This window comes from Thermobia domestica, chromosome 9, assembly GCF_964235325.1.
Source record: "Thermobia domestica chromosome 9, izTheDome1.hap1.1, whole genome shotgun sequence".
Lineage (NCBI taxonomy): Eukaryota > Metazoa > Arthropoda > Insecta > Zygentoma > Lepismatidae > Thermobia > Thermobia domestica.
In genome coordinates this window covers 71,146,454-71,173,497 of record NC_137462.1, presented here as the reverse complement: position 1 = coordinate 71,173,497, position 27,044 = coordinate 71,146,454, and the positions used below count along the sequence as shown (strand labels likewise).

General features: G+C 35.5%; 1 protein-coding gene across 9 annotated transcripts; it reads right to left on the bottom strand.

Annotated features, from left to right (window-relative positions):
* Positions 1–970: 970 nt before the first annotated feature.
* LOC145694734 (glutathione S-transferase theta-1-like) lies at positions 971–21,543 on the bottom strand. Of its 9 annotated transcripts, none has more exons than XM_081771306.1 (6): positions 21,390–21,543; positions 11,893–12,031; positions 11,244–11,331; positions 7,566–7,716; positions 4,737–4,917; positions 971–1,973 (listed from the first exon to the last, which is right to left on the bottom strand). In XM_081771306.1, the coding sequence occupies exons 2-6, from the start codon at positions 12,002–12,004 to the stop codon at positions 1,819–1,821; spliced, it is 687 nt and encodes a 228-aa protein (XP_081627432.1). In that variant the 5' UTR covers positions 12,005–12,031; positions 21,390–21,543; the 3' UTR covers positions 971–1,818. The 9 variants fall into 9 exon arrangements, with proteins under 9 accessions (XP_081627432.1, XP_081627437.1, XP_081627436.1 ...); XM_081771311.1 differs by lacking the exon at positions 21,390–21,543 and adding an exon at positions 21,275–21,381; XM_081771310.1 differs by lacking the exon at positions 21,390–21,543 and adding an exon at positions 21,097–21,225.
* Positions 21,544–27,044: the final 5,501 nt, after the last annotated feature.

Sequence of the window (27,044 nt, the reverse complement as noted above, 5' to 3'; positions counted from 1 at the left end):
TCGAAGTTTCTCAGATTTTCATCGAGAACGACACTTAGAAAATTCCGCTGTCTCCTTCAAGAAATTATTTCAATTCAACGCATTTTAAAGAAACTATAGAAATTTTCTCGTCACTTTATCATATCCAGCAGGAACATGATGACTTTTCCATTTTTCCATTAAGTCATGCGAGGCACACAACTTGCTTGTTCAAAACACTCGCACAAAGTAGCACCAACACGGCCTTATATACCAATAACGAAAAATATGGATGAAAAATATAGCAATCTAGCTCTTTATGGCTTAAAGATTACTATGTTTATCATGGTATACAAACATAGTTGTATTTAACGTTTTGTTTTTTCGAAGAAGCAAACAGACACACTAATGGTTCACTTTTCATTCGTGCTTTTGTTCATGAAGATTAACTTGCAAAGACAGTAAATAAGATTATAATGTATGTTATACTTTTCGAAATCAATACTTAGTTCGCTGGGCTGCAAGGGATACACACCACTATAAAACAGAAATGTGTCTGCAGTAATTAACATGGCGCGCGACATGCAAAGTTAGGACAGGCGAACCGACATGGTTCTGTGTGTGGTACACTAGAGCGCACAGAAACGCTGGTGTGATTTCACTTGTCGTCCTTGTAAAGGACAAGGGCACGAAATGCACCAAAGTGATTGCCTAAAGTACCATCACGTGGGTTACAACTTCCAAAAATAGCGAATATGAGAAGTTGTAGCAATTCTCTCACAGGATAGTATAGGTAAGAACACTATTCTCGTTCTTTAAGATAGTTTACACTTGTGCCACTAATGATGTAGTCTTTGATTTCTGAAGAAAAATAGTAGTTTTCAAAGCAAGTCTTAGTAAAGAAAAAGAAAAATTATATTGGAAAAATGAAGTTCAAAGTTACTATAATTATTCGGAAAATTCTAGAGCCTAAATGTTGGTTTCAATAAAATATGTAAGGAAATATAAAAAGTGCAGAAAAATATATGTTTATAAAAATTCATATCACAAAGATCAACAAGAAAATGTATAAAATGATCTTAAACACTAGCACTGTTCAACAAAATGTAGTAAATATTAATATAAACACAAGTGAACCTTTTCTATTATTTTGTCCATAGTGTAATTACTAATTACTTTTCACGTGTTATACACATACATAAGTATTACATTGTTCTTTCACCCACAATGTTAAGAAGTGAATCTGAAAATTGCAATTAGCGGAATTCCTTTCAGAATTAATAGGAAAAGAAGTACCTAGATTCGCTATTTTTACGTTCTTAATGTAAAGAAAAATCTAACAATCTTCAAAATATAGTGGTCACAGTTTCCCACAAAATTGTACAACCATATTTTCCGTACAACCATATGACCCATATTTTCGAGAATCATTAGTAATTTGATAGCTAATCAGTTGTAATCTATAAACTGTAATTACAATTTTCCCGGTGGTAATCCATGTTCTGAAAAATCATTTATATATGATTTTTGTTAGCACACTGTCTTTTCCTATCCTTTTCCATTGTTTTTGAAATTTAGGAAAAATTACTGCCACAGCCTTTTCAAGATCATATCCAATACTCTGTTATTGATGGTCTATGAGACACTGCATATATATTTGTGAATATTATATATAATCTTTAAAAAAATAAAGTTCTCATTATCAAATTTAGTTCTTACAATGGTTACAATACAACTACAATAAGAAATTTTAAGGAAGTACGAATCTGAAATAATTTTTCCATCGCATTATGTACATTTTTCTCTTATGGCAATACATTCTTCGAGTGCTCTTATATTTTGCAAAATGTTTCCCATTCTTTAGGAGCCTATTGGAGGTTTCCCTCCAAACTTCTCTGCCATCTTGTTGATAACTGTATGAACTTCATCGTAATGTGGTTGTGTCTCCGTTCTTACTCTTTCAATCCACTCGGTCAATCTAGGTCTTCCTTGTCTCACATCATATCCAGCAAGTTCTAGGAAAAAAATATAAAAACACTGCTTAACTTGATAGAACTGTTAAGAAATTATAAATTATGTAATTATTTCTCTTAAACAACGAAACTTTGGGAAGAGTAAGAACTCTAGATAAGACATCCCACATGCAAAGGTAATCCGTAGCCGTCGCGGATAGAGTTGAAACCTATTCAATATTCCTATTGCCGGCCCCACAGATACAGTAACATAGATAAGACTTTTCTTCATCTACACTTTTGACGACGCTCGGATTTACGAATTTTTCTACAAAAAAAAAAAGAAAAAAAAAGAAAAAAGTAACCAGTTTGAGCCATCGCACTAAACTTTCTCGCTTCCACATCTTAGCATAATTCATACCATACTACAAAGCTAGTGTTGAAACATTTATGAAATAAAACAAAATTATAATACAAGAAGGAGTCATAAGCCTTGCATTATTCCACAACCAAAAAGCAGGCGCGTGTACACGCTGTGACTGTTCCTAAGTAACAAGATCAAACTGGCCCACTAGGTTTGTGGCACGCAGACTATCTAATACAAAGCCCACCATTTTGTCGGTATCTTGAATCAGTTTTTAGTGGCAGTAGCCGTGAGTGCTCAACAACGTCTGATACGTGATATGTTACTGTATGAGTTTCAATTCGGACTGTAAAACAAAACATCTGTTATATACCAAAAGGAAAAGTGCAGTGAACCACAGCACAGCAACTCATTGGTTCCAGAAATTTCGTGCAAGTTATAAAAAATGTCGAAAATCAGCAAAGATACGGCTGCCTTAAAGTAACAGATTTAGAGGCCATACTACACATCATTGGTAAAAAAAACCGTCCACCAGCACACGACGATTGTTAAACCAACTCGGCATGTCTCACTCTGGTGTGTCACCTTCACGAACTCGGGAAAACCATCACGAGCTGCCAAAATTGTGCCACTGAGTTGACCCCAGCTCAGGCCCAGAGGAGAGTGATACGTACTGACAACTGCTGCAAAATCCATGTGATGTATGTTTCCTAAAATGTAGTGTCGCATGCGACGAAAAGGAGATGTTCTTTACGAGAATCCGAATGTGCAAACACAGTGGTTGAGCAAGAGCCAACTTCCAGAACCGGACGTCAAACAGGACTTTTCGAGTCTAACGTCATTCTCTGTGGTGGCGGAACTACGAGGGGTAATTTATTTTGAGTTATTTCCTAACGGTCGTACCATCACTGACGTTTATTCCGAACAATTGGAGCGGGTGTGTGCTGTACTACCCCAAAAATATCCCGCATTGGTAAACCGAAAGCGCGCCCTGCTGCAACAGGATAACGAAAAAAACCACTCAGGGCTAGACAAACGGAGCAAAAAATACAGGAATGTGATAACATCGAACTGATACAACATCCAGCATATAGTACTGGTATTGCCCCCTCGGATTACTACCTCTTTCACTCCATGGTACACTTCCTGAAATCACGATGCTTCACCAATCAGCAGGAGTTAAAAAAAAGCAGTGATTGATTTCTTTGTTCCTAAAGACAAGATGTGATATCAACGTAAAATCGAGGAGCTAGCAGGAAGGTGGCTGCGGACAGTTCAGTACGAGAGGCTATACTTTGAAGGTTCACCGGCTTCATTGTACTGTAATAAATTCAGGTATGTTGTATACCGGAATACTGCAAGACTTATGACTTATCCTTGTAGAAGCTTTCAGAAAATTTGTCCAAAGAAAACCACCCTTACTCTTTTCTTCAGAAAGAATTGAATTATGCTATGTTCTTCGACAATTAATGAAATATTTTATTTAGCCATTTTCAAGAAAACTTTCAAAAGAAAATACATCTACACCAGTTAAATAATCTGTGAAGAAGGTTAATTATCCTATACTCAAGGAGTGTTATTGCAATATACATTTATTGCAAACAATGGTTATAGCATTGAAAACACTGTAGTGTTTAATTTCCAGCCACCAGTAAACTACCATCACTTTGGATGGGGAAAGGAAAATTCAACCTTCTCCTCCTCCTCCTGAGAATCTTAGTAAATCAATAAATTCAAAATTTTATCTCTATATGTTGAAACGGCGTGACCCTAAGACCTCTGCACACACCATAGAATTACTGACCTTATTAAGTTACTAGATACAATGGTAGTTTAATTGCCTCTAGGGATATGCAAAAAATGAAACAAAAAGAAATTACTTAATAATTAAGGTTTTTACAGAACATGCCTTATTTGCCTCACAGAAAAATTTATTATAGTTGTTCCATTTTAAAATCCTTGTATCATTCCCGTTTTGAATCTCGGTACACCTATAAGCAGCAGAAGAGAACCAGATTTTTATTTTTAAAATTGTCAAACGCTATATAGACAAATCTTGCCAATTAATTTTGATATTGAGGTTAGCGTATCTTTCAGCAACGAAGCTAAATGAGACGTAGACCTACAGCTTTACGTGGAATCCGAGGCACATGAGCTCCCGCCGGAAATCGAACCCATGTCTCCTGCATCAAAGGCGCATACGCTAACCACTTAGTCACGAGGAAGCTCGCAAATCTTGTCAAATAGCAATATAACAGAGAGTTGTAACCCGTACTTCGGAACCCCAGTTGTAACTCTAGTTAGAAGTACAATAACTAAAATAAATAAAAGTATCTTCCTCACACAATTCTGAATTACTCCACAGAAAAGCAGAAGCAAATGTCACATATCATTCACGCAGGACAGATCTCAATTTCTGTTGAGTTCAAATTGTATAAAAACTACTTTCTTTTAATACTTACTTGGTTGTTCCAGTTCACAAGCTCCAAGAAGGTCCGCTATACTAATCTTATCTCCAGTTAGATAAGGTTTCCCATTAAGCCACACGTTCTCTATGTGTCCAGTGGTCTTTTCTAACTCAGCTTCCAATTTAGCTATTTCTTCAGCCTTAGGCGGTGTCTTCGTCACCAAAGGTTGAAGGAACTAAAAATAAAAAAAGAAAACTGTGTAGCAAGCACTCACTAAAATCTATTGCTTTTATAATCAATTTTGTACTAGTAAGTTATTTTGCCCTCCAATGACCACATTCAGTTTTAATATGATATACTTTCTTTAGGAAGGTGCTGCAGGATATACAGGATGTAACTTTGTTGACATCTAAAATTAAAGAAACAATACAAATAAAAAAAAAATAAAAAAAAATTGGCTTAAGTGTACAATAAAAGTTACTGGTTTTAATTAATAAGAAATTAATAAAAGCATATACTTTCTAAATATACCTTCTAGTTATAGAAGGTGTAGTACACATATTCATAAGAAAAATGGCTTACTTTGTGCCTCCGTGTCTATCACTTTAAGTTAATATTTCCTTCCTCTCTGGGAAGGTCACTAGCAACATGTTACCGGATCCTTACTTTTTATATCTCCTATTGTAAGTTTTCTTATCTCTAAAAGAACAATCAGTACAATCAGTTCCGTGATTTAATTTCGGTTCCTGACTACCTTTAATAGTTGTCCCTGTATTTAGTCAATTCACTGTTTTATATAAAAAAGTAATTTTCATATTAATAATTTATACGAAATTCCACTGTATATTTTTAATTTATTGCTCTATGTAATTGTCCTTCAATTCACTTTTGGCTGTTGTAAACACTAATTCCACTGGTAGATTTAACACCGCAAACTTAGTGAATTTTAGGAATAATTAATTCAAGGACAACCATATAGAGCAAGAAATTAAAAATGTTGTCTACCGCATAAATTATTAATGAATACCGCATAAATTATTAATGTGCAAATGTTTCACGTTTGTAAAAGCATGAATTAACTGTAAATACAAAGACAATTATTAAGGGTAACCAAAAACCGAAATTAAGTCACGGAATACTTTGTATTGATTGTTCTTTAAAAGATACGAAAACTTACAACAGCAGATGTAAAAGACACTGCAATAAAGATGGTGCTGATTGCGTTCCTAGGAAAGGAAATATTCAATTAGAGTAGTAAACACAAAGGCATACGATAAACCACTTGCTTACTTAATAAATAGTATAAGTAATTTTACTTTTGTATTTTGTTACCACTGAACCATATGGTACTCTTCGTTGTTCCATACTTAGAAAAACATTAAGTTAGTAATTAAAAAATTACACTTATTTCTCCAACAGTTACCTGAAGTTGTTCAAAAAGATAGCTTTATCAATAAGGCTGGAACTATGTAATAATGAGTGCTTATACAGTCATAAACAAGAATATACTTCCTAACAAAGCAGCCAATTAAACCGGTTTATCAACATTGTAAAAATAATATGTTCTTTCCATTTCAACGAGAACTGATTAAATTGATTCATTCGTACAAAAGAACATGTACAATGTCTATATTAGTGCTCCTAAAATTATACGAATAATTTTTCTTTATTTCAAAGTTCATTTTCAATATTCGAATTTTACAGCACTAGTCTAAATAGCCACTTTTACCAGTGACAGTACATTCTCGTTCAAAAATGGAACTTCTCTGATATCTATAAATATAGGCTGAATAAAAAGTAGTAGCAACACTGGTGTCGCGTGAGAGGAGTGAAATAACCACATTGTTATATAGGCGATAACGGAGGCTCAGGCGGGTAAGTGTGGCTCGTGGGGACGGTTGTGTCTCACTCAGTCAAATACTGCAGTGTTTAATTTAAAGGTGGATACTTAAAGCACTTAGCGAAAAGCTTACGACAGTGGAACAACATACGTGGACCAAAATTGAAGTCGTACGTGATTGGAGTACATAGGACTATTATCTGGAACTACGTGAGGCATGGGGTGACGAACTTTGTCGCGATGGAAAAATTGTTCCAGGTGGTCACATATATCGCCGAGGATAGCTGCTGTTAAGGATTACCCCAAGTTGATAATTATACAGTTCAGCTCCTACCCCTCCATGCTGGTTGATGGACGGCGCTTGATTTAGCTGCAAAAGTAGGCATATGCCACAAAATCGTGACATCATGCCTAACATTCTTGGGTTCTGCAAACTTGCAGCGCGGTAAATACGAACTCCATCAAATAACCAAGGTGAAAAAAAAAAAAAAAAAAAAACGCTATGCAACTGTATAGAACTCGCCGCACAGCTACGAGAGAGACAGTGAAAACTTTCTCAAACGGATCGTTACTATGAACGAAACGTGCTCGCTCGTATGAACTACGCTTGAAGCGATTGTGAGTGGAAGGATCTGGATCTCCTTCCCCATTAATGAGTGCATCCTGAGCAAGGTGCTGGCATAAAGGCGGGGATAGTATTGTACATCATGGGCAGATGGTCATGCAGCCTATTACTGCATTATTTTTTTTTAACAATATTGATCTGCACACAGGAGAAACCGACGGTACTTACTGACAGTGCCAACATATCTTTCTACATAGTATTTTAAAGTAAAGGCATTATGTAAAAGAAACACCAATTTACTCAGTGCCATGTTCAAATGTCAAAATCGCAGGAATATAGATTTTTCTATATAAAAAAAGAAAAAAATGATGACAAAATATTGCGTAACTTCTAGTAAAGACCATGCACCTAAATAGTGAGTGGAGTATATTGATTTATATAAAATATCGACACTAACTGCTACTGATATAAACCATACCTTTGATAGAAAATACGAAGAAGCGTGCAATCGTGTGCCTAAGTGCTGCCATTCCAAGTATTCATCAACTTTTGCCTGTTTTTGGCTGTCTTTTGGATACCAATGATCAGGTACATTCAATTCACGACTTAAGTATCTTAGGATGGCAACGCTAGAAAATATCAATTTAATAATAAATAAAATAAATGAAAAAACACTTAAAATTTGAACAGAAAATTGCTACTTAACTTAAATAACATAACATATACAGAAAATCATAGTAGAAAGACACACAAAAGCATAGAAGAAAGAAAGAAAAAAAAACAGTTAGGAATAATTGTAATTTAAGTATATCTAGAACTGTCTCAATTGTAATGCAAGTTTATAACTTTTAAATATATTACTACCAAGATATTTAAATATACATTACGTACAAATTGGAGGGTGTAAAAGCAAATTTAGAGAGAGAAAAGTTGCGCTTAAAATGAGATGATGGATTATTTTATATTACATACATATGTATATATTTCCAAAGAGATGTGGACGACATATCCAGATATTACACTTTTGCAAAGTAAAATGCAATCGCATCTCTCCAAGTCTAAGTTTTCTAGCCCAAAAATATTGGGTTTAATGAATTTGAAATATTTCGGATTTGGATGTCATATTCATAGTGAACTAATGGAAGACAAAATGAATCCATGTGGCTCCTTTCGGCATCGAGACACTGAAGTCTCCGTTGTGCTAAAGTCTGAAATACATCCTATTAGCGCTGTCATCTACTACACAGCATTCAATTCTGTAGTTTTCAAGGTTCTGATAAATAACAGGCATTAAGTCTGCTTCTAGCTATATCAAGTTATTAGTAACTTCAACCTACAGGTGAATACTTATAACAGTATTACAAGAAAAAAATGTTAATAAGTCTTTTTTGAAAAGTTTAAAGATTCTGTAAAGCTTTCATCCATAATAACAGTATATTTTTAGTCTAAAGAAGTTGAAGCGAACACTCCATAATGGAGGTATTGTCAATAATACTAATGGCTCTTACTTATTATATACGTCTATATTATGGTAGTTCTTATTTTTCAGTTTGAGTTACGCCTAAAATAGTTTCATATCAGACCAAGGTAACCCATGAGAAAAATTTGTTTAATTGAGTAATATTAAATGGTGTTTCAAGCGACCTCAAGTTTTAAATACATTTACAGTTGAGGCAAATGCAGTGTTGGGCAAATTTCAAATGAGTTAACAATTATCCATGGGAATCGATTGCAATTAATCAATCAATTGAAAGTAATTGCTATGGAAAGTAATTCCAATTAAATTTAGACATTCAATTGAAACTGAATGTAATTTACAATTAATTAAATTGCAATTAATGGTCACTAATTTTTATCGATTAAGCCAACACTGTAACTCTGTATATATTACATCACAAAACTATTTTCCTACACCGCTAGACTAATTTTGATGATGTTTGGCAGTGAGGGAATCCTGACTAAACTTAGGTTTTTATTATATTGGTTTTCTGGAATGGCTTATCTTAAGAGGAGTAGACTTATTATAGCATTTATGCTAAAACTACATATCTCAGAGTCTTTTAAGTTAGAAAGATGAAACTAGGTGTACATATTTCTTCATTAGAAATAACGGAACATTTGTTCCATCAATTTAAAAATTTCCGTTGTAAGGAAAGGCAGGGTGGCCTTTTCTAATTAAATAGAAATGAATGTAGCGGTATTTAGTGGCCAATTCCTCCTAGACTCCTATATGAATTCGATAACGTTTGGTACATAAGTGGACTATGACATGAGGAAAAGAAGGGGTTGGGTGCCAAGAGGTGACATGTAAAAATAATCAAAAAGAGCCTATATTAGTGTTTAATCCATAATTTTCGGGGTCACTGATGTGGATAGTGATATTGCCGATTCCGTTTAACTCCTAAGTTCAACCCCATCAGTATAAGGGCTAGGAAGGGGCGACCTTTACGAATGTTTATCATTATACTTTCACTGAAATGCGTATCTAAGGGGAAAAAAAAATGAAATCTTTCAGTTTTACGATCCATGGTTATGGTTTCACGATCCTAGGCTAAAGGAGACGGTGCTGATGAGAAATGAAGTAAGTGGCAGGAAACGGGAGAACCCCGAGAAAACCCACGCACACAGTGTTTTACGGGGGAAAAGTTACAATATTATCCATTCTCCCACTGCGAAGAACGAGCATTTTAGGTAGTAACAGCATAAAAGAACATTTCACCTCTAAGAAAAAAGATGTGAAAAGGGGTGGAGATTAGAAAAGCTCAATTTTTAGCAACAAGTCGTATGTCTCGGAGAGCAAGTTTTGCGATGGTCTATGCCTTGACGATTTTCTTTAGTATATAATTTATTAACCCACATCCAAAGTACTTTAGTGACTAATAGCATGATAATGTTATGAGGGATTTTGAGGGAATACGAACAAAGTCACAAGGAATTGAAAATGTAACTTTTTTCAAAAGCTTTTATTTCGGAAAACTGCTTAGGTAAGTACTTCACCCAACTGCATAGATAGCTTTCAACAGACGTGAAGATCATAATGCCGTTTACAGCAATTTAATATCTCACACCGTTCTGGATACATTGTAAATACTGGTAAAGTTTGCAACACTGCTTAAATGATGTAATTTCGAGAACTTATTGTAATTATTCCTACCAAAAAGTATTCTTGTAATGGCATAGAAGGGAAATAAATCAAAAATTGTTTTAAAAAGTTCCCACAAATACGGTATTTTAAGCAAACATTCTTTTCATGTCTTCTGAATGGTTTAATATTTTAAATTGTTGTAAACGGTATTATGTCTATTGAAAACCATCTAGGTAATTGGAAGTGATACTTATCTAAACACTTTTTCAAATCAAGTATGATGAAAAAAGTCAAATTTTCAATTCCTTGTAACTTTGTTTCTACTTGTTGGAAATACGTCATATAATGACCGTAGTATTCAACATTAATTAGGGTACTTAGGCTGTGCATTACCCCATCCGTGTCACTTATATTGGATTAGGATTAGGATTTAGATTTCTGGGCTTTCGGCGTCTAAGGCCATTTAGTCCGTCACGTTTTGAGGGATGACGTCCCTCGGCGAGCACACAATCCGGGGAAAGGGAAGGAAGAAAGGATTGGGGAAGGAAGGAAGCGGCCTGGGACCTATAAGTGAGGTACCATCCCGACATTTGCCTGGTGTGAATGAGGAAAACCCAGGAAAACCTCATTCAGGGTGGCTGGCCTGAAAAAGCGTTTTACACTTTTTCAACAGAGTGGCCCCACCGGGAATCGAACCCGGGACCGCTCGCACAAAATTTTATGTTGGATTGGCAGTACTGTTATCTTGTGGAAGTATGTGGAATAGAATGTCAAAGAATGCGCCTTGCCGATATTTGCATGGTACAAAGTTTTAGCGTAATTTCTGCATACTCATAATTGAAGAAGCGCCTATCGAGGGCGCTAGTCAGGGAGGGAGGGCAAGGTGGGGTGCTTACTCCCTCTAGAGGAAATTGTACTTCGGAAGATCAAAAACCTAATAGATTTTTTTAGAATAATTACCGCAAGATTTGAGATTACATTAGAAATGTCGCTTATACTTGCCCCTCTCTGGAAACCACAACATGGGCGCCCTTGGTATCTATTCATCTCTTTAAGCTGTAACAAAATTACCTTTCAGTTAATGTAAAGCCATTGTGGATAATAACTGGTACTCGTTGAAACGAATTAATCTTCTTGAATTCTTCTTTAAAATGTTCACCTAAGAAAGAGAAATTGAGGATTTAAGTTTTTTCTTTCATATACAATATATACACATTGTCTTTTATTATTATTAGTATTATTATTTGTTTTTCAAAAGTTTGGCCCGGTTACCTCCGCATATGCACATGCAACCAGTATGCTGATATACCTCGCATAAGCATTATTCCATGTGAATGTAACTTTCATGTATGTTTCCTTTGAGGAAGAACTATAAGTGTTGCTTGACTCTGAACTTAACCAACGTGTTAAGGTAGTTACGAGAACCAAAACGATACCAATGATAAGTTAGGTTGCATAACTTAGCTTACAGGTTGGAAAGAAAAAAGTTAGCAAACCATCCATGACAGCAGGTCATAGGCTGAAATAGGACTCAAAAGCATGATGTTGTGTACACACTTTCTTAATTGTGGAACCTATCACAAACAGCAAAGGTGATACTTTAATAAGATGATAATTATATTTTTAAAGATGCGAAATTTTCCGTTAATACCCCCCCCCCCTTCCAAAAAAAAAGAAAAAGACACACAGTAATATTACACATATTGCTACTGAAAAGTACCTTTTCTCAATGCAACGGGCTTGGGCGTAAATTGTACTTTGTTCAATTTCAGAAACAGCAAAACAGCTCTAGATGGTTGAGACATTAAATCAAAAAACACTTCCAATCCCATTATGCTTCTTTTATTTTCAGCTGATCACTGCAAAAGAAATAATCAGAGAATAAATATTAATTCATATTCTCAATAAAACATCTGCATGCTCAGAGCAGTCCTCAACTAGTAGTTAACCCTGCTTATGAATTTTTCTCCATTAAGAACGGATGAAAGGTATCGCGAGAACAGCACAAAAGATAGAACTATGTAAGGTAGTCTAGCAGTAGAAAACCATTACTGAATTATTTAAAGTTACAACTTAGTTTCTGGTCTGACAATCCCAACAACTTCTAAGAAAATCTGGCACAATTGATAATAATCTGCTCTTCTCCAAGTCCCGCTATTATGCACCGAGGCTAAGGGAGACAGTGATGATGTGATGGATGATAATGTTGGAATTATGAAGAGGAAAGGAGAAAACTCTGAAAAAACACGCACACAGTGTATGTCCACCATAAATCCCACTTGGCGGGAGCTGCGACCGAACATCGCATCACCTAATATGTTTTGAATGACAAGCACTAAATGACTGATAGAAAATAATGCAGAAAATCTTATGTTTCTATACATTTGATACTGAACTGTTAACCCTAAAAATAAATAATAAGTTAATGGCTGACTACTGGAAAATGTACGTTTTAAGAATATTTACTACGTACAAATTATATATAGTTTCGTATTTTTTTATAACACAGTGAACTGCTTAAACAAAATAACAATTAATAAAAGGCATAAAATAGCAACCTGCTACCTACCATCTCCCTTGGGCACTGGCTCAGGTCTCTTGTAAATAGTTGGAAAGTGACCAAAAGCCCACGAAAAAGTGACCAAAATCTCATCATGCCCCCCCCCCCTTTTTTGTCAATTTCTCCATCACCTCTCTCTTTGTTGTTTTGTTTCATCTTTTCCTCTTTACTTCTTCCTTTTGATCTTCCTCTTTTTCTTAAGGTTTTCTAAGTATACTTTGTAGTTACGGTAAGTAGACTTAGCAGATGTAAGAAGCTTCTGAGTAAGTGGAACCATGGCCTATTTCCGAATTTCTTCATCCCAAAAATTATATTTAACTTAGTATTGAGAGTTCTCAAAGCCATGAAATATTCAAATTCATCACCTACTCTTAAGAAGAACATACATGCAGCATAACACAAGACGAACATGATGAAACCACATACACAACGTTAAGTGAAGCGTTAACTATTACGAGAGAAAACTAAAAGACTATTATGATAGAAGAAAGAATAGACACAGAAGGGTTCTCAACCCCACCTTGAGAGCTTAAGCATCTACCAACCATCCACTGTGCTTTGAAAAGAATAAAAGCTGAAGTGAGAATAAAGGTGTCTGTTTTACATTTGGCAGCAAGTACTGAAGCTTTCAGAAGAGTAATAAGTAACAAGTTTCTGCCTTTTTTCATTTATTTTTATAACATTTTTCTTTAAAAAAAAACTGCCAATGCAAAACATAAATCACATGAAAAAGTCACTTTACCTCCCAAAAAAGTAACTTTTAGTGACAAATTTGAAAAAAAAAAAAAAAGTAACTTTTAGTGACCAACTTGAAAAAAGTAACTTTTAGTTAAAAAAGTGACTCGCTATGAGCCCTGCTGGCTAATAGAATAGTCTCTAAAGAAACAGTTGATAACAACCTGGTTCAGAGTTCACGTCCCGTTCAAGCGCAAATTCATAACAATAGAAAATAAGTGATACGACATGGGTAGCCTCAGTGGTTCGGAAATCAAGGTTTGACTGTATTTTACTTTTGTATACATACGTCAAAGTTAGGCTTTCACTGTAAAACAGGAGCAGTAAGTAGGAGGATTAGGTAAAGCACCAATTTCTTGCGAGGTCTTGTTGTTTCAAGAACGACACACTTTATAAAATTATAAAGCGTACATTTTGTTCACTTTCTCTGTTAAGGCCGTGGTTGTAATCGCACAAAAAATTTAATACTTAGTCGAAGTAATATGCAAACTAGAATATAAGTTAAGTTTGATCAATGGAAGCTTTTAAGTGCCTTACTTCTTAACACCAAACGTGAACTCCTCTTTTTTGCTAACCCCTGGCGATACAATGTCTTTGGTCAGCAGTGTCTTTTAGGACTTTTGGCGTGGGAGGCCCGGGTTCGATTCCCGGCAGGAGCTCATGTGGTTCGGATTCCACGTTGATCAGTAGGTCCACGTCTCATATAGCCTTGCTGCTGAACGGGACGTTAAACTCAGAATCAACTCAACTCTTAGGATTTTCTATGGAAAATTCACAAGTTTTATATTCATAATGCAAATATAGTTATGGTATATTAAGTAGTTCTGGCAACACGTCTCTTAGTCCCGTGGGAAACGAAGAACTCGAGACTGAGATTACATAAGTGTTGCAGACCAACTCTAAGAATTTAGTCTACAACTAATGGATATCACACATGATAGTCCAATAAAAACAGTTTAATAAAAAAGAATACAGACTGGCAATTGTGGAGATTGCCCATTCTGTCTGCAATTCACACAAATTACAAGCACAGTTCCCACCGTAGTTGAGATTATAAAGCGTCGATGTGTCAGTCTTGCATCTGGTTTGCAATGTAACAATTTCGTATTTAAAAAGGTTTTCAAGCGTTGATAATCATTTATATGAAAAGTATACACAAAATAGTAGCCAAAATCATGAGTTGGTAAGCACTCAAGAAAAAAAAAAAGTTTGCTGTTTCGAAGCACTCTGCTAGAGAGATTTGAATAAAATATTAATTTTGCATGATGATTACAAATCGGTGAAAATATACAGTTTGTCCAATAAGTGAGTTGTTATGGCCGACCTGACGGTCATAAACCATTACGCGGATTTCAAGAATTATTACACTGATCATACTCTTTTATACATGATTTGGGCTGTCAACACGGATTACACCCATTTGATATAAGTGAGTTAAGGCAAAACTATTATTACAAATATGACTATAATATTTTACAAAATGATCTCCAATGGTTTACAAGTATTTTCTTAGAGACTTCCATTTTTCTCTTAGAGACTTCATGCATCCTAATACTCTGTGCTAACGTCCCTTTCAGCAGTGAGGTTATATGTGTGAAGTAACTGTGTATTGGAAATGAAGTGACTGTGTATTAGAAGTAACTGTGAATTTAATTCATTAAATTCGATTATTATTAAATTACTTTATTAACGAAAGAAACATGAACTTTTGAAAATTCATCGGAAAGAAACTTTGATCAAGACTGTACATTCTCAGACACCTGTTGTAAATGCATATTTGTTAAATAAACTCGACTAGCTTCCTTCTTTCCTTTCCGCATACCTTCAAGCATAGCCTGAAACTTCCCGATTCATTGGACTCTTAGGTCATCATTCTTGAGTTGATCAAAACCACGAGGAACACAACAACAAGGGGTATTCGTCACGAAGTTGAGGAAGGTGCAAGGGTCATCGGAAACAAGCAGATCCCACCATTGCAGGACTACCAGCTCCATAGTCAAAGAATACCATTCTGCAGGTTCATCACCGCAGATATTTTTGTCAGTTGAGATTAGTGGAATGGGAATGTAAGAGGACATACTAAAGAAGCACTATTGTAGAGACGCATCACGGAGAGAGTTCGACGCCTCTAGCAGTCCAGCAGGATTGAATTCCAGTTGTTGGCTGTTACCAGAAGATCCAGATTCCTTCACGGCAAACCTTTCATCGTTCCAGATGACCAGGACGACGCCAGTCTCGATGGATTTATCAGGCTAGTGCTCATCCTTTATTTTTAATCATAACCTTTCTCTCTCTCTCTCTCACCTTTTCCCCAACTAGTCATTTTCAAAATTAGAAACATTTGAATTTTATTTAAATTCAATCATAATTTCGTTATTAAGTACCGTGTTAAGCATCAGTTCCATCCCCTATTGTTGCATTATTCTATGAGTATTTTTAGAGATTATTCTGAGATACAACTGATGACACAGCACCGGCACATATGAGACAAGAATCTACAGTCCAACGTGGGATTTGAACTACATGATCTCCCGCCGGGAATCGAACCTGGGCCTCCACGCCAAAGGCGCCTGCGCCAACAGTTCAGCCAAGAGGGAGCTCCGGAGGAGAATACACTAAAACTAGCCTGGAGGTCAGACTTTAAATAAACGAGAAAAACTAAATGTAAAAGAAACAGAGGAGGACTCACGAAAGATTTAGAATTTTGGTAGAGAGCAAAACTGGAAAACAACACCTAAAGTAACATATCCCATAACTCCACCATAAATATTTCAGAATGGAAGAAGAAAAATATCTCGATTCCTCTTCATGACTCCCTAAGCCTCTGTGCTATTTTTCCTGTTCTCGGACCCTCCGGCTCCTATACTCCCGGCTAGATCACAAAACATGCTGTGTAAGCATCGAAGTAAAACTGGACAACTAATTTCTAAGCAGTTTAAACTTTTACCAGAAAATGTAATATTTATAGCAATAATGATCCTCCTCTTCTGAAGAAACGTAATGGGAGGTCTTCCAGAAGGCGTTTGCTTTAGTTATTTTACTAAGAAAAAAAGTAGTATTTATTTTTTCCTTTAAAATCCTTAATATTTTTGGATTCCTAAACGTTTAATACAGCATCAAGTGTTCCACAAGGCTCAAACTTTGGACCTTTGCTATTCCTTATAATAACGATATAATTGATTTTTTCATTACTAGCACGTTGTGCTAGTACGCTCGGCTACGAGGGCCGACAATTATATAACTGAATACTAATACGTTATTATTTACAGATGATCCGAAATTATACGTTAGAATAAAGTCAACTGACGACTGCATAAAACTACAAATGGATTTACAAAGTATAAAGACATCAGGGTTGGCAAAAACCATGGTTTTTATTGAAAAAAAAAAAACGGTCTTTTTGGTTTAAAGCAGGGCTTTTTGGGTTTAAACCAGGTTTTATTGGTTTAAATAATTTGCTCTCCGTATTTATATTGCATATGGACATAAATAAGTTTGTTTCGCCTCGGTGTTATTATGCAACAACAGGGTTATGCTGGAAGAGGTCACATAAGCTTAAAGCGGAATCCAAAACGCTTCTCAGTTTACATCCAAGGGGAAATTGTCCATTTGGACATGAAACCGGGACTAATTGGTCATAAATGCAATGGGTCTGCCGACTCACTCACGAAGGACTCCTGATAAAAATACGTTCTACTGGTCTTTACATAGGCCTACTTGTTAATATAATTGTCAAGAGTCATTTTAGAAGGACAAAAAGATAGACAGTTACACAAGTAGCAACATTACACAAAATTATATATAAATCAGGAAACTCCCGCCTTAGCTATTGGGAAAACCCTGTTATTACTTTAAAAATATTTGCATGTAAAGTTTTAAGGTCAACGTATCATAATCAGTGAGCTAAAACTGAGGTATTAAATTACAAATTTAGTATGTAGATATCAGTCAATAAAATTAAAACAAAGTCCAATCCAAGCTAATGTTGAAAGCTACTTGGGCAGTTGATAAATTTTGCCAATTTCTATCAAAATATTTAAGCAACCTTGGCTTCTTTATAAAAGAACAGGCATTCAGGCAAGCAGAAATATATAATTTGGTTTCGTTTCGTCTGTTCAGGCTTAACATCCTTGTGAAATACCAAGGTTGTCAAGGAGAAGACTTTCGCTTAATGGAGCACCGCTACTTTCTTTTCACTTGAAAGAAGGGTTGTGGTTCGATCTAGAATTGAACACGGGACCCCTTGATTAAAAGGTGAAAAGCAGATAAAACTAATGTAGATGGTTTGACATGTGGATACGTCACCATGAATTTCACACAATTTAAAGCATTTTTATATATTTATTTATTTATTAAGAGTCTTCATCCCGGCGAAATTAAAATACCGCTAATTTTACAGTAATTATGTGATATCTTCAAATACATAAAAGATAATCGAAATGTGGAACAAGAGCGCCCTAGACAATATTATTTTACATGAGAAACCGTTATCACGACTCACTTATCTGCTTTCGATTTCGAGCCATTTTTAAAATCGGCATTTATTTTCGCGTTTCTAAACAGCTGAAAACGGAAAGCCGCTAGGTGACTTGTGATAACGGTACCTCACGCAAAATAATATTGTCTAGGGCGCTCTTGTTTCATATTTCAATTATCTTTTATCTATTTGAAGATATCACATAATTACTGTAAAATTAGCGGTATTTTAATTTCGCCGGGATGAAGACTCTTAACCAGCCAATTCTGAAAGACATAGTGTGATATCAATCTATTTATGTTAAATTTTCTCAGTCGTAAACTCCTTTCTTTCACTCGAAAAAAAAAAAAAAAAAAAAAACTGTATCAGTTATGATTATTCTATTGATTGAATAAAATTTCATAGACCTGAAACGATGAAAGATTTAGGACAGTTATTTGACTCAAAGCTATCATTCACTCATCATATCGAGAACATCATGAATAATGCATACAAGAAACCTTGTTTTTTTTTTCTGTCGTTTTGGTAAGAAATTTCATATTCAATCGACATTTTTAAAATTATCTTATTCCTGGGTTAGATCTCAATTAGAATATGTTTGTGTTATTTGGATCAGGAATACTGAAAAATATTGTAAAATGATAGAAAGCGTTCATTGTAAGTTTTTGGAATTATTCATATACAGAAAAATAGGTCTATATCTTGCATATGTATCATACTGAAGTCTATGATAGAATTAACAACAAGAATATGACGAATATATGTTGAATGAGTGCTTCCTACAATAATACAGGGTAATAGTATACATGAGAACGTCGTGATCTGCGTTTCTTCTGTGTTCTATTACCACTTCTACATGAAATACCATAAATTTTCTACGTAGTGCAATAGTAAGAAGTATCCATGTGCACAAGACATGCGATATACGTTAAACACTCACCCCCCCCCCCCTTCACTTACACACACATAGTCATAGATAAAGTACAAGGGCACTACACATGCAGATATGAACTACAGGTACGTTCTGTTTTATTTTCGTATCAGTCGATAAGTAAATCATAGTCGCTTTGTTACCCCCTTGGTAAGTTCGTAGATACTCAATGAATAATCCCTGAAAGTATGAGCGTCCAGCTCCTTCGGGAACTGACACGGCTTTACGTATACTATATCCTAACGGAATCAGTATCTAACGACATTGATATATTTAGAATGAGTGAAGGTATTTTCAGAATACTATGATGAATAGAGACCAGTAAACGAACTAATTAATACCTATAAAAATAAATGTATTTAAAATTTTCTTTAAACAGGGCTATTATATAATACGGGATACTATTGATTATATGCAACACTGCAATTCGGTATCATGCCTATTGTGTTGAAATAAATAAACGTCAATTACAAAATACTAATTCCAAGGTACGTAGACCCTACTTAATTTATAACGTAAGGTGTATATAGAATGATTTATTTGGGTACAGATCTGGATTTGGGGGCCCAGTACTAAGTTAACCTAAACTCAACAAAAAAAAAAAAAAAAAGGCTATATCAAGTAAGAAATTTTAACTCAAAAAATTCTGGCTCTCAAAATCCAAGAACACGCCTCCATTTGAATACCTATTATTTAAACTGTACTTATGCTATATGCTAGTCCTATCTGCCTGATTACTATAATTATAGGTTTGTAAAACAAATGGGCCTATGTTTAGCAGAAGGGGTCCAGTTCTTTTCTCTAAAAAATGTTACAATTTTGGTAATTTCTGTTCACATTCGGTTAGTTTAAGGTAGGGTTGGATAGTTTAAGTTAGGTTAGGCTAGTTTAGGTTACGTTAGTTTAGTTTAGTTTGTCTTATATTAGTGTAGGGGTCCCGCATGATTTTCGAAAAAATGATAGGATTTCGCTTATTTCTATTAATATTACGTTAGTTTAGGTTAGTTCAGGTTAGCTTAAGTTAGTTTATGGTAGGTTAGGTTAGATTTTATTGCGTTATGTTACGTCTAAGTACTTGCATCGCTCGTTTCTCCTGTAAATTTTGTGTTTTTACGTGCTTCTGGACCCCTTGTACTAAACATACCCCAACAAATGATACGTGATTACCACATCAATGCAGGTTTACCTTTTGCGCACCACTCGAATTGATTGTTGAAAAATTAGAATTCTTTCCCTAATTTCCATCTTATCGTTTCCTAAATGATTCGCGCTGGGCGACATGAAAATATCTCACAATGGCATAGATAAAATTCAAGTAGGCCATTAAGAGCAATTGTTGAAAAATTACAATTATTTTACGAATTGCGTATAAATACGGCTTCCTGATGTGTGCATAAAACCTACAGTGCACAAAGAACAACTTGTGCTAGGTGACCACTAAAAAGAACGAATACTATTTACCCGAGTCAAAGTAGGGCGAAACTTGGGACTTGAGCGTGGGCGAAGGGGTGTGCCCGAAGGGAACTGGCGCGTCACCAAAGGGGTATATGGGTAAGCGAGGGTGTGTTCTGGTAGTGATATGAGTTTCAATAGCACTTTTCATGATTTCATACTTGTTCTCAGAAGCCTCATTATGAGAACCATTACCTATAGTATACCTGCTACACCTGTGGTGTCTGAACTTGTTTCCTCCCATAATTATTATTATTATTGCCAATCTCTCAGCTTTGGTGCATAATCGCAGCACGTTAAGCCTAGAAATTTCATTCCAACATCTAATACGCATCTACGGTATTTAGAGCCTTGGGAGTTCAACCAGCACTCAATCGCCCCTTACCTTCTGTACCACTAGTCTGCTTTCGCTCACTGAGTTATGATAAAGATCTCGTCGTATAAGCATAAAAGCAAGACGGAATTTTGCTTATAAAACTATTTAAGGCACTAAATGAGATTACCTTTACCACAAAACATTAAATTTGTACTAATCTCTACACGCGGCTATTCACAATCTGCGTGCAAAATCTCATCTCACCTTTGATATGTTGAACTACTCCAAAGTTCAACCGTTCTCACTACTGAAATTTGGAGAAATACCAACCACAATCTAAAACAGCAAGTCATCCCCTATCTTATTTATTTACTTTGCGTGAGATTGGCTTTGCAGATCAGATTCGTAACTGCTGCACTTCAACATGTTCCATGTTACAGACGAGAAATATACCTAGGCCACGTATCTACGAAGACTGTAACTGGCAGCCGTCTGTAACAAAGTACCGGTACTTTATTGCAGCAAACACCAGGCTGCTGCGTTAATATCCGAGTATGTAAAGCAAAAAGGAGGTGATCGGCATGTAAATGTTACTATGCGGATATACCAATCGGTGTCCATAGTACGTTACCTTTAGAATTAATTTAATGGCTAATAAAAAGCCAAAAATGGCAAAATAGTTTCATAAAATAAGCTATATTTAAGGCAACAAGCATTTTAAAGATTTGTATGGTTAAGTGTCTCACCAAATGTGGTAGATTTAGCCAAAAATAGGCTAAATTGGCATCACTCCTCATGAAGAAAGTTTCGCTTTTTCCTACCCCTGTTGGTAAAATATCGCTGAAGTTAGCAACAAATATCACTAAACAGATGGATTTTTTTTTTTTTTTTTTTTTTTGCGAAACGTAAATATGTACAGGAAAACATAATCAAACATATTGCCATGAACTTGCACATGACCAAATCATTATGAATTATGTTACCAACATGTTCCCGAGAAATGTCCACAATATCTGCCCCATATTTTGCGGAGATTCTACGACGCTGTTTTGGTATTTCTGCACGGGGAGGATCATGGGTCCATTTAGTTGTAGTGCGACATCTTCAAATTCGAATTTTAAGTAGCTCAGAATTTTGTCCAATTTTTGTCCATTTTTGTCCACCCAAGAAAAAAATTTGTACCATTAAAATAAACGAGGGAGGCCCATTTCAAAATTTGGGACACTTCGATCACCTGTAGTGCGACATCTTCAAATTCGAATTTTAAGTAGCTCAGAATTTTGTCCAATTTTTATCCATTTTTGTCCACCCAAGAAAAAATTTTGTACCATTAAAATAAACGAGGGAGGGCCATTTCAAAATTTGGCCGAACAATTTAGCTGTAGTGCGACATCTTCAAATTCGAATTTTAACTAGCTCAGAATTTTGTCCAATTTTTATCCATTTTTGTCCACCCAAGAAAAAATTTTGTACCATTAAAATAAACGAGGGAGAGCCATTTCAAAATTTGGCCGAACCATTTAGCTGTAGTGCGACATCTTCAAATTCGAATTTTAACTAGCTCAGAATTTTGTTCAATTTTTGTCCATTTTTGTCCACCCAAGAAAAAATTTTGTACCATTAAAATAAACGAGGGAGGGCCATTTCAAAACTTGGGGCACTTCGATCACCTGTAGTGCGACATCTTCAAATTCGAATTTTAAGTAGCTCAGAATTTTGTCCAATTTTTGTCCATTTTTGTGCACCCAAGAAAAAATTTTGTACCATTAAATAAACGAGGGAGGGCCATTTAAAAATTTGGCCGAACCATTTAGCTGTAGTGCGACATCTTCAAATTCGAATTTTAACTAGCTCACATTTTTGTCCATTTTTGTCCACCCAAGAAAAAATTTTGTACCATTAAAATAAACGAGGGAGGGCCATTTCAAAATTTGGCCGAACCATTTAGCGGTAGTGCGACATCTTCAAATTCGAATTTTAAGAAGCTCAGAATTTTGTCCAATTTTTCTCCACCCAAGAAAAAATTTTGTACCATTAAAATAAACGAGGGAGGGCCATTTCAAAATTTGGCCGAACCATTTGGCTGTAGTGCGACATCTTCAAATTCGAATTTTAAGTAGCTCACAATTTTGTCCAATTTTTATCCATTTTTGTCCACCCAAGAAAAAATTTTGTACCATTAAAATAAACGAGGGAGGGCCATTTCAAAATTTGGCCGAACCATTTAGCTGTAGTGCGACATCTTCAAATTCGAATTTTAAGCTCAGAATCTTGTCCATTTTTGTCCACCGAAGAAAAATTTTTGTACCATTAAAATAAATGAGGGGGGCCATTTCAAAATTTGGGGCACTTCGATCACCTGTAGTGCGACATCTTCGAATTCGAATTTTAACTAGCGCAGAATTTTGTCCAATTTTTATCCATTTTTGTCCATTCAAGAAAAATTTTGTACCATTAAAATAATCGAGGGAGGGCCGTTTCAAAATTTGGGGCACTTGACCAACTCGTTTCGGACAATTAACAATATCAGTGTCATCTACGAGTTTTGCACCCTCACAAAATGTTGATAGTTCATTTTGTACCCTCAAAGTTAATGAGAAATCTAAAAACAAAACGTCGAATTACCATTAACTTGGAACGCCACCAATTTGTATTAAAGAATTAAGAATATCAGCGTTTTCTACGAGTTTTACACCCTCAGATAATACCAATATTTCATTTATACCCTTACAGTTAATGAGAAATTCCGAATTACCATTAACTTGGAACACCACCAGCTCGTTTCAAAGAATTAAGAACAGCAGCGTCTTCTACGAGTTTTGCACCTGCAGAAAATGTCGATATTTCATTTCGTACTCTCACAGTTAATGAGAAATTCCGAATTCAAAATGCCGAATTACCACTAACTTGGAACGCCACTATTTCTTACTGAAGAATTAACACCAGCGTCTTCCACGAGTTTTGCACCCTCCAAAGATGTCTATATTTCATTTTGAACCCTCCCAGTAAATGAGAAAATTAAAATTCAAAATGCCGAATTACCATTAAGTTGGAAAGCCACCAATTTGTATTGAAGAATAAAGCACACCGATGTCTTCTACGAGTTTTGCACCCGCAGAAAATGTCGATATGTAGTTTTGTATCAGACAGTTAATGGGAAATTCCGAATTCAAAATGCCGAATAACATTAACTTGGAATGCCACCAATTCATATTAAAGAATTAAGAACAACAGCGTCCTCTACGAGTTTTTCACCCTCAGAAAATGTCGATATTTCGTTTGTACCCCGATAGTTAATGAGAAATTCCGTATTCAAAATGCCGAATTACCATTATTTTGGAACGCCATTAATTTGTACTGAAGAATTAAAAACACCAGCGTCTTCTACAAGTTTTGCACCCTTAGAAAATGTCGATAATTTATTTTGTACTCTCACAGTTAATGAGAAGTTCAAAATTCAAAATGCCGAATTACCATTAACTTGGAACGCCACCAACTCATTTTGAAGAATTAAGAACACCAGCTTATTCTACGAGTTTTGCACATCGAAATAACTTCGAGCAAACAATTGGGTGTAAAAGTGAAGGGGAACGCAAGTGGACGCCGTTACCCCGCTTCCAAAAACTATCTATGGCGTTAAAAGTTAATGACAATATCTATGGCATTCTCTACTTCTTAAAAAAAAAAAAAAAATACAATTGACAAAGATAGGCACAGGGAACAGCGAGACCTCATGTGTCCTCTTCCTTTTCAGATTCACTTTCACGTATGCTAATAATAAAACAATGTACTTTATCAGTATACTTAGTCATATTCTAACGCAAATTATTGAACTATCTTGTAATATAATATCTACGTATTAGTACAGTTTAATTAATTATTCATTACTAAACTATCCTTTTACTAAAATATGTTGTTTTACTGTAGACAAAATGTGATTTGTGACATGTTGAATTTGAATTCCTCGTTAACTGACAAGACACAAAACGAATTATCAGCATTTTCTGACAGAGCTGGACTCATAGGAAACGCTTATCTTATTTCTTCAAAATGAGTTCGTGCTGTTTCAAGTTAATGATAATTAGGCACTTTAAATTGAAAATTTCTCATTAACTGTAAGGGTACAAAATGAAATATCGACATTTTCTGAGGGTGCAAAACTCGTAGAAGACGCTGGTGTTCTTAATTCTTCAGTACAAAATAGTGGCGTTCCAAGTTAATAGTAATTCGGCATTTAAAATTAGGAATTTATCATTAGCAGTGAGGGTACAAAATGAAATAGCGACATTTTCGGAGAGTGCAAAACTCGTAGAAGACGCTGATGTTCTTAATTCTTCAGTATAAAATAGTGGCGTTCCAAGTTAATGGTAATTCGGAATTTCACATTAACGGCGAGGGTACAAAATGAAATATCGACATTTTCGGAGGGTGCAAAACTCGTAGAAGACGCTGGTGGTGTTCCAAGTTAATGGTAATTCGGTATTTTTAATTAGGAATTTCTCATTAACGGCGAGGGTACAAAATAAAATATCTACATTTTCTGAAGGTGCAAAACTCGTAGAGGACGCTGTTGTTCTTAATTCTTTAATACGAATTGGTTGCATTCCAAGTTAATGCTAATTCGGCATTTTGAATTCAGAATTTGAAGATGGTCACACTACAGGTGATCTAATTGGCCAAATTTGAAATGACTCTTCTACGTTTATTTGAATTTTACAAAAGTTTTGTTGATAGTAAAAATTCACTAAGTTCTGAGCTACATAACATTCGAAGATGATAGTGTCGTCAACGGCTCGGCTCACGGCTAAGTCACTACCGAGCCGAACCGAGAATTGAGCCGAGCCAATAGATCTCAAAACCGAGCCGGTCCGAGCCGATGTCTCACATGAGCTGAGCCGAGCCGAGAAAAAAGAGAGATGATGGCTCACCTGAGCCGAGCCGAACTGAGCCGGTGGCTCGTCGCAACTGAGCCGGTTCAAGCTGATGACTCAATTCCGCCCAATAAAACCGAGCCCATGGCTCACGTGAGCCGAACCGACCCAAGTCGTGGCTAACCTGAGTCGAGCCGATGGCTCGCCTGAGCTGAGCCGATGGCTTATCGCAACCGAGATGGCTCCTGCCGAGCCGAACAGGTTGACATCACTATGAAGATGTCACACTACAGGTGTCCGAATAGGCCAAACTTTGAACTGACCCCTTGATGTTTATCTAAATTGTAGAAAATCTTTTACTGGTGATAGAAGAAAGTACAAAATTTAGACAAAATTGTAAGCTTGTTAAAAGCCTTAATTTAAATATGTTGCACTACAAATAATCCATGTGGCTAAAATTTAAAAATGTCCCTAATTCGTTCTTTTAAATATTACAAAATTATTTTTAGTTCTACAACAACGTACACCCATCGGACAAAATTATGAGTTAATTAAAATTAGGATTTAAATATTGTCGCACTACAAGACATCGAATTGGCCAAATCTTGAAATGACCCTCCGTCGTTTATTTGAATGGTACAAAGTTCTTTGTGGTAAAAGAAATGCACTTAGTTCTCACTTGTCAGTTAGTCAAAATTCGATAAAAAAAAGATATCGCACTACAAGTGATCGAACTGGCTACTATTTGTAATTGCCCTGCATTATTAAATTGAATGGTACAAAACTTTTTCATGGTGTTACAAAAATGAACAAAAGCTAGACTAAATTTTGAATAATTAAAATTAGAATTTGAACTTTATCACTACGAGTGATGTAAGTGGAAAAGTTTTGAAACGGCACTAGAGACAAAAATTGGACAAAATTCTAAGTTAGTTAAAATTCGAATTCGAAGATGTCGCACTACAGGTGATCGAAGTGTTCCAAGTTTTGAAATGGCCCTCGCTCGTTTATTTTAATGGTACAAAATTTTTTCTTGGGTGGACAAAAATGTACAAAAATTGGACAAAATTCTGAGCTAGTTAAAATTCGAATTTGAAGATGTCGCACTACAGCTAAATGGTTCGGCCAAATTTTGAAATGGCCCTCCCTCGTTTATTTTAATGGTACAAAATTTTTTCTTGGGTGGACAAAAATGGACACAAATTGGACAAAATTGTGAGCTACTTAAAATTTGAATTTGAAGATGTCGCACTACAGCTAAATGGTTCGGCCAAATTTTGAAATGGCCCTCCCTCGTTTATTTTAATGGTACAAAATTTTTTCTTGGGTGGACAAAAATGGACAAAAATGTGAGCTAGTTAAAATTCGAATTTGAAGATGTCGCACTACAGCTAAATGGTTCGGCCAAATTTTGAAATGGCCCTCCCTCGTTTATTTAATGGTACAAAATTTTTTCTTGGGTGGACAAAAATGGACAAAAATTGGACAAAATTCTGAGCTACTTAAAATTCGAATTTGAAGATGTCGCAC

What these genes read in the sequence shown, in the direction of transcription:
- LOC145694734 (XM_081771306.1), bottom strand. Translation starts at nt 12,004, where the DNA reads ATGGGATTGGAAGTGTTTTTTGATTTAATGTCTCAACCATCTAGAGCT. An exon ending in GGCTTTACATTAACTGAAAG is followed by an intron (nt 7,717 to 11,243) that starts GTAATTTTGTTA and finishes GATATTTTCTAG; the next exon opens with CGTTGCCATCCTAAGATACT. An exon ending in TTGTGAACTGGAACAACCAA is followed by an intron (nt 1,974 to 4,736) that starts GTAAGTATTAAA and finishes TTTTTTTCCTAG; the next exon opens with AACTTGCTGGATATGATGTG.